General features: G+C 41.1%; 1 protein-coding gene across 1 annotated transcript; it reads right to left on the bottom strand.

Moving 5' to 3' along the window:
* Nucleotides 1-3,571: 3,571 nt before the first annotated feature.
* On the bottom strand, nucleotides 3,572-7,655 carry LOC107696394 (hyaluronidase-2-like). Its single transcript, XM_016496706.1, has 4 exons — nucleotides 7,198-7,655; nucleotides 6,202-6,253; nucleotides 5,956-6,089; nucleotides 3,572-4,602 (listed from the first exon to the last, which is right to left on the bottom strand). The coding sequence occupies exons 1-4, from the start codon at nucleotides 7,624-7,626 to the stop codon at nucleotides 4,279-4,281; spliced, it is 939 nt and encodes a 312-aa protein (XP_016352192.1). The 5' UTR covers nucleotides 7,627-7,655; the 3' UTR covers nucleotides 3,572-4,278.
* Nucleotides 7,656-9,006: the final 1,351 nt, after the last annotated feature.

Genomic DNA, 9,006 nt, shown 5'->3' with positions numbered 1-9,006 from the left:
ATGGTATTTATCTTATTATTATTTTCTTATACCATTACTACTTTTTTTTAATTAAAAAACTCCTCTAAATGTCATTGTTTTAAACAAAAATGTTCTTTTCATGTAGATGTCTTGTCATTTATGGTCATGTGGGTAACAACCTTTCAAGATCATGACTTTAATTCTCGAAAACAAGGAAGCAATTTTAAAATCTCTTATCTTCATAAACATCCTTTATGCAAGCAAAGACTAAAATTAACAAATGAGGAACTGAAAGTTACATTTGTGGGTAACACCATAAATCACTGCAGCTGCATGCAAAGCACCTTAAGTCACTTATAGAGTGATTAAAGATTAACAAACACACCATGTTTCACATTGCTCCCGATTCTATTTGGAGTAAAAGCTCACAGAGTTCAAAGCAACAACAAATATAACTTCTTGGTTTGTAAACCCTGTAATTTGGGCTGGTCCTTTTGCTGCGCATATCCAAGGTTTGTAGTCTCATACGTTTCCTCCATTTAGTTAGTTCTTATTACTTCCACTAACTGAGAAACACTGAATGGTTACTGGACAAAATTTATTTGAGGCAACAAATGTGAAAAGAAATGAACACTTTTAAAAAATGAACACACAAGGTTACCAGTAAATTTTTTTCAATCAAACGCAGAAATCATTTTGATCAAATAGAAAACAATTTCTTTGTGCAGCACAATTTCAGAAAATCGAATTCACAATAATGTTACAATTGTGTTGGCAATTTAAAGACATAATGCAAATGCTTCTCTCACAGTCCAGTGCCTTTTTCACATATGAACTTTTTCACATATGAAGCACTGTCACATAACTCTCATAACCGTAACAATCACTGTTACAACACTGACGGAGACGCTGAACGAAGCAAAAAATGTGCATAAAAATATATGCTGATTTGGCAACAGTTCAATTAGTCCAAGAAACAAGTCAAAATAAAGAAGATATAGTCCAAAGTTACAAAAATACTTTTAAATAACAGGGTATAAATAATGGTCAGTTCTTTAGTGGCATCTTCTTTTTTATTTTTTAGGGGGTTTTGCCTTTATAGAACAGGAAAGAATGGGAAATGGGGGTTGTGATCAGGAAATGACACATGAGCCAGATTCAAACTTAGGTCAGCCAGCATAAGCGTCATTGCAGGACATGCATCCACATTTCCAGCACTGGTAGTCTCATCTTAAAGAAATAGTTCACCTAAAAATGAAAATTTGCTGAAAATGTACTCTCCCTCAGGCCATCCAAGAAGTAGATGAGTTTGTTTCTTCACCAGAACAGACTTGGAGAAATTTAGCATTTCATCACTTGCTCACCAGTGGATCCTCTGCAGTGAATGGGTGCCGTCAGAATGGGAGTTCAGACAGCTGATAAAAACATTGATATTCATCTAGTTCCACCTATTCAAATCATGCATGTGTATTTGCTTAACTACATTTGATGCTTGCAGCCTACATTGTAGTGTTAGATAATGTTGGGGCAAAATTAAATAACTTTCATCAGCATAAGAGACAAACTCACTCTCAGTGTCTTTTAAAGGTTTTATTCTTTGCAAAGAAGGTCAAACATCGTACAGGATACAAGTCGCTGCAGAGTGTGACAAGGAAGGGAGGGCAAGCCTCCGCTTTATACCTCTTTTCCAAGTCAAGGTTACAAACTCTTAACAGCTGTACACATGGAAAGAAAGTCAAAAACACAATACTATATCATTCTTCTAAAGACTGATTCCCCTATATTTAGGGCCTAGATGACCCCCTAGGTCATGGGCAGACGCCTATGAGTCTGCCAGTTGTCCTCCTCTCAGCCCAATATGGCCCTGTGGACCTCTTGTCACCCATACATCTTAAGCTTAGGCCCCAAACCCATCTCTCACTGTGACTACACAGCAGTTCTAAGAAAACACATGCACTATGTAATGTTTCATAAGCACAAGATTATGTAAAAAGCAATATGTGGCGAGGGGGGCGTGGTTCAGTGAGGTCTGCACCGGGAGAGAGAGGCAGGAGACGAGCGGTGCGTAAGTAGGTCAAGCGCAAATGATAATCACCTGTGTCTCGTTTCAGTAATTGGTGTGGAGAGACCGGATAAAAGGGGCCACCTGGAGCATGGAAGGCAGAGAGAGACTGACTGGGAACGTGAGCCACCCGGGGAAACCGGGCTACTGGAGCAAAGCATATATAGAGCTATATTCTGAGTTATTGACGGAGAGTTTGAATGCGCAGTGAGCGCCTTGTTCTGTTGTATTTACTGAGAGAATTTAATAAACACTCACGTCCCAGTCCGCCGACCCTGTCTTCTTCCTTCCTCACTCTTGAACCATATCACACTGGTGCCGAATCCCGGGAAGGAAGAAGAACGCCAACACCGGCATGCAGTCCCCGTCAGGATCGCCATTTGCGGAGGTCATCCAATCGCTCGCGGGTCTTCACCAGGAGCACCATCAGGCGCTGCTGGGCTTGAGGGACGACCAGGAGCGGCGGTTCCATGCCCTCATCCAAGCCCAGCAGGAAGACCGCGAGCTGAGACGGGGGCGGTCGCACAGGTAGGAGAAGCTGAGCCGGGACCAAGGGGGACTGAGACAGGGGAACGGAGCGCTGTTGAGAGGAGAACCCTCACAACGTGCGATGATTTTCCCCTGGAGCAGTCCCAGGACGAAACGCTCAAAAATGCTTTTGAACAGGTCCGTTCCATCGATGGGCAGCTTCTCCAACCGGCTCGAACACTCTCCTATCCGTATTTTGCTATTTTAAAAGACCGGTTGTATCGAGTGACCCAAGACACTCAGTCAAAACAAGATACAACCCAATTGTTAGTACCAAAAAGCCATCGGGAAATGCTTTTCCAGGTGGCTCACTGTAATCCGATGGCCGGACATTTGGGGCAAGCAGCAACACTGAATCGTCTAATGACCCGATTTTTCTGGCCGGGCATTCACGAGAACGTGCACAGGTGGTGCGCGTCTTGTCGTGAGTGTCAGCTGGTGAACCCACCGGCCACCCCAAAAGCACCATTGTGCCCTCTCCCTCTTATGCAGGTCCCCTTCAAAAGAATTGGCATGGACCTCATCGGGCCATTAGAACGATCTACACGGGGGCATCGCTTTGCATTAGTCCTAGTGGATTATGCAAGTTCGACGCGTATCCAATGCCGCGGGTTGACGAATTGCTTGATCGGCTGGGTGCTGCTCGATTTTACTCGACACTGGATTTAACGAAGGGATATTGGCAGATCCCCTTATCAGCAATATCCAAAGAAAAGATGGCTTTCACCACGCCGTTTGGATTACACCAATTCGTAACGCTTCCTTTCGGGTTGTTCGGGGCGCCAGCCACCTTTCAGCGGCTCATGGACCGGATCCTCCGGCCGCATGCTGCGTATGCCGCTGCCTATTTGGATGACATTAGCATCTATAGGGCTCCCCGGCCTGAGTCGGGCGGTGGGGGTATGTGGCGAGGGGGGCGTGGTTCAGCGAGGTCTGCACCGGGAGAGAGAGGCAGGAGATGAGCAGTGCGTAAGTAGGTCAAGTGCAAATGATAATCACCTGTGTCTCGTTTCAGTAATTGGTGTGGAGAGACCGGATAAAAGGGGCCACCTGGAGCATGGAAGGCAGAGAGAGACTGACTGGGAACGCGAGCCACCCGGGGAAACCGGGCTACTGGAGCAAAGCATATATAGAGCTATATTCTGAGTTATTGACTGAGAGTTTGAATGCGCAGTGAGCGCCTTGTTCTGTTGTATTTACTGAGAGACTTGAATAAACACTCGCGTCCCAGTCCGCCGACCCTGTCTTCTTCCTTCCTCCCTCTTGAACCATATCACACAACACAAATGATTTTTTCTACTACAATAACCAACATCTTTATAGTGTCATCTCAAATCTACACTCAAACCAAAGCCACTTAAAACCAAATGTCCACCGGTTCAAATTGTTTTAACAGTGACTTCTGAATGAATCCACTCGTCAGTCATAAATTTTCATTCGATTTTCCTGTTGCACAATATCCTACATCTGGCTCAAATGTTGTGAGAGTATAACGTGTGACAACAAACAAAAGTGCTTATTTAAACTCCAAGGAACTCTGAGTTTCCTGTGTTTATACATATAAATTTCAATTTCAAGGTCACCCACATGACTTCATGAAAACGAAGGACCTTTTCACAACAGCATTTGGAGCGCACTGACCAGCCAAACATTTCATAAGCCAGAAAATGAGTTAAAGTGTCTATGGCGTGTGCTCAGGTCAGTAAATGCAGTGCATGTCCATCTCCTCATTGCTGAAGAGGGTCCTCGAGGTCACATCTCTCACCCTGATACCCACTAAAACATTGGCACTGGAAGTCTTCGCTCATCCGCTGCTGCTCTTCCACGCTCAGATCTCCCTTCACACGCAGTTCGCTCCCCTGGCCTACTATCGTGTGTGTCTGTGGGTCAAGATAGAGATACGTGTCAGTGTCCGTGTCCGGATGTCTGCGCAGACATCGGCCGTGGGAGCTGCACAGGAAGCAACTGCAATGCTCAGCTGCCGTGGAAACGTTGAGGAGGTAAAGGCCCAGTGGACCCCGCAAGTACTGGTTTAAACTGGAACAAGTGTCCTGAATGATGAAACAGATAAAGAGAAGGAAATTACGTCAGGTAAAAACTAGAGTTTTACATTTTTTCAAGAAATTGGAAGTGGATGGCAGGCTGTTGCTAGGGTGTTGTAAGCACTTTATTGTGTTGCTATGTATTTGCTAGGGTGTTTTAGGTGGTTTCCAGGGCATTGCTAACGTATTGCAGGCATTTAGTGTCTTACTATGCAGTTGCTAGGGTGTTGTAGGCACTTTAGTGTGTTGCTATGCAGTTGCTAGGGTGTTGTAGACATTTTAGTGTGCTGTGATGAAGTTACTAGGGTGTTGTGGGTGGTTTCCAGGGCATTGCTAACGTATTGCAGGCATTTTAGTGTGTTACTATGCAGTTGCTAGAGTGTTGTAGGCACTTTAGTATGTTACTATGTAGTTGCTAAGGTGTTCAGGTGTTTTTAAAATGCCTGACATTGTCGTTATAAATGGAACAACTGTTTTTTTCAGACGTTATTTATAGGGTCAAAAACTAAGATGACGTTTTGATAGATTGTAAAGTTAATTGTTGTGATCGTTATAACAGTATAGCAGATACTTACATAATGCATGTAAATATAAGCGGTCACTTAATATCTCCCAAAAATATGTCTTAGTAAGATGATATTTAAATGCTTAGTTTTATGATCAAAGCTCTGTGGTTTTAAAACATATTGCAGTAAAATACAATGATTGAGAGATGAACAAATAAACTTTCATCAAATGCCTGATGATCATATTTGATACTTCCATTTTAACATGATTTTTATAGAAAATGATGTATGGATAATCAAGTAAAGCTAAGTTGCTTCAGTCCAGTAAATGTTCATCTTGAAATATTACTAACAAGATAAAAGTCATTCTTACATTTACTCTATAAATATCAGTAAAGATTTCACAGCAAACAGACACATGAACCATGAGCTGAAGGCGGACGTTTTTAACTTATGCACCAAGAGCTTGTAACACTCCAAAGAGAAAGGATAAATTGAAATCGCATCATATGACCCCTTTAAACTAAAAACTTGCTACAAAAAATATTAACTATCAAATTAGAAGACAGAAGGAATGTAGTAGATTGTGTATAACAGGTTATTCAGCAAAGTTTTGATCATGCTGATCATTTAGAGGCCTTAGAAATTTGTGCATCAAATATGAAATTGACACTTAAGACTGGTTTTGTGGTCCAGGGTCACATATATGATACAGTAGGCTTTATAGGGTTAACATGATCAATAGAAGCACCACTAGCAAAATATTAATTAGTTTTAGCACTAGCATCAATAGAAACCTCTTAACAAGCACTATTTATGATTGAAATCAGATATAATCTGGTGTGTGAGTGCTTACATTGCTGCTGGCATAAGCAGCATCACCCCAGAGAACGATACCTGCTGCACCCAGAGCCACACTTTCTCCGATGGTGGACTCCAAATCCATCTGCGCAGACACAAATAATGGAATCAGTGATTGGTTCTTGATTTTTTTTTTTTACATATAAGAGTTAATTTAGCTCATTTTGAAAGCTATGTGTTAAGGTCACAAATATTGAATGTGGACAATTTTGTAACAGCAACTTAAAACAGTGGAAATAACGTAGGAAATGAGCTGGTGTGGTGTGGTGGGTGGTGGCACCCTTCCTGTTCTCCTGCACACACAAACAGAGATAAAGAGCAGAGATGATGGTTATGCAGGAAAAGTTTTGTGATAAACCACACAAAGACCATACAAAATACACTCGCTTTAATCTTCATTAAAATTGCAGGGCCTGTCAGGATGGTTGAATAATGTTATGAACGCACCGCAGAATCACATTTCTGGATGAATCATATAACCTTAAAATCTTCATGAATATATCTTGTTTTAAAGATGTTTTTTTTTCTTTTCCTGGGCATTAAACACAGTTATGCATGTATTATCCACAATAGAAGACTTATCTGAACAAACAGACTGGAGAGTCACTGGCAGTTGAATGAAATATTTCATCCTTTAAGGTCAACCTTAATTTCCGCACATTCTGTTACATGTCAGTTTAGCTGCGGGTCATATGGAGCGATTTACATAATGTGATTGTCTATTTGCTAGGTTGCCATGATTTTGCCAAGTAAGACATGTTCCTTGATCAACATCTTTTGTTGATCCTGGATCAACATTACTGCCCAAAAATATAGACTAAATCCAATCCCTACCCCTAAACCTAACCCTACCCATAATTTATTCCTAAAATCAGTGTGAAATGATAGCTGATTAACAAGGTTGTAGAAGCACCTAACCCTGATCATAAGCCTAAAACAGATATTTCCTGAAAAGTTATCCCTCAATTCTGATTGGTTAATTGGAATGTTGTACTTAGTGAAATCACGGTCACCCTATTTGCTAAGCCCTGCCTTACAAATGTTACAAGGCTCTGCTACCCTAGCAACCGTTGCCATCCACAACACTCAGACAAGCTTTTGCTGTAAATCTATGGAGAATCTGTGTCTTTGGATAGCTTTAAATGTACTTTCACAGAAATGATCCAAAACGGTGGTAAAATCTTGTTCCCATACACTTTTACAAATCTTTGAGCATCAGTGGACCTTTAGAACAAACCGGATGCCATTCCTCCCAGTCGATCACGGCCAGGCCTCGCGCCGACGGGTCGCGAATGTACTTCGCGATCCCCTCCGGCATCTTCTCTAGGTGGTGCGTGAGGCTGGAGATCTGCGGTAGTCCACCATTGATGGCCACACCGGCCTCAAAGCATGGATACAGGCCCAGGCAGTCTTTGTAGAATATGGTGAGGTTCTGCTTGGTGAAGCCTTCATTCGGAGAGGCCACGATCTGAAATTGATCGAGCTGGAAGTGGACGTTGTGCCGAGGACTGCAGTCTTCTGTTGGGGCATTCCAGACCAGAACCACAGGCTTCTGAGGGTAAAGAGGCCATCTGGTGGGCTTCATATCTTCAGCAAGAGCGAGATGATCCAGAGCCAGTGGAACCAACAACCAGATTCTCCAACGAAGCTGGATCCAGTAAGCCATGACTTCAGTCACTCACAACACGGGCCTTCACTTCTGCTGGAATAAAAAGCCACATTCTTCATTATAATGCATTATGATCATAATTTTGATACCTGATATATTTCTGGTTTCAGTGTTCATTTAAAAAGGAAACAAGGCACAAATCTTCCATGAAGGAAACATAATGACTTCACTGGAAACTGAAGCAAATGTAATACGACAATTTAACAGAGTAGATTTCTTCGGGTTTAAATCAATAACATTATGGAGCACTTGGAGAAAATAACTCATCTTTGACATTAAAAATAAGCGTCATTCCCACATAAATAAATAAATGATATTATTACTTGGAAGTGAGTTATTATTTGAAATAAAGTTGGTTAATATTATAAAATTATACAATAATAAAATTTAAAAATTAAAGTGTTATCGTGGCACCAATGTAGTGCCATGGAACGTTTTTTGAGTGTAAAAGTGTTTAAAACGCATAAAAACCAACATCATCCAGTTGACATTCTCCATAGTGCAACAATCAGGAAAACAAAATAACTTTTTCATGAAATATCTCAACTTTGACATTAATAAATCAAAGATATTTTGACTTGGAGGTGAGTTTTTATTTGAAATAAAGTTGGTTAATATTATATAATTACATAACAAATATCTCAGTGTTACGGTTATTCCCCACTTATTGAATTAATATGAAATATTATCAAATTAAATAAATATTTAACATAAGTGAATTGTAATAATACATAATATTAATACAATTAAAACCATCAGTGCACAATTTTCCACACCACAATCTGTCAAGCACATCTTACCAGCAAACATATACTCGTTCACATCCTTCTCTTCACTCTCTGAGGCAGAATTAACACATCCCTTCACACTGGTGTTTTTCTCTCAGCATTTAGACAGCCTCGTATAACCCCACTACTTAAGAAACCCTCCCTTAACCCATCTCTTTTAGAGAGCTACAGACCGGTTTCCCTTCTTCCTTTCATTGCAAACACACTTGAATGAGCTGTGTTCAACCAAGTATCTGCCTTTCTCACACAAAACAACCTCCTCGACAGCAACCAGTCTGGTTTCAGAAGTGGACATTCAACCGAGACTGCCTTGCTCTCAGTTGCTGAAGCCCTAAGACTGGCAAGAGCAGATTCCAAATCTTCCTTCCGGCTTAGGGTTTGGCTTAGCATGTAATTATGCATAATGGCATCACTAGGTTCTGTCATTCAGAAACATGGCTTTTCATATCACTGCTGATGACACTCAACTCTACCTCTCATGACACTCAACTCAACTGCTTGTTTTTCTTAAAAAAAAATAACACTTGCTTCTCTAATCTTTTTGCATTCTATCTATTTGTTTTCTTTTTATTTATTATACAATTATAAT

Source organism: Sinocyclocheilus anshuiensis, unplaced genomic scaffold, assembly GCF_001515605.1.
Source record: "Sinocyclocheilus anshuiensis isolate Anshui unplaced genomic scaffold, SAMN03320099.WGS_v1.1 scaffold522, whole genome shotgun sequence".
Classification (NCBI taxonomy): domain Eukaryota; kingdom Metazoa; phylum Chordata; class Actinopteri; order Cypriniformes; family Cyprinidae; genus Sinocyclocheilus; species Sinocyclocheilus anshuiensis.
Note: the sequence above shows the minus strand (reverse complement) of the source record. Positions and strands in the feature narration are given on the sequence as shown.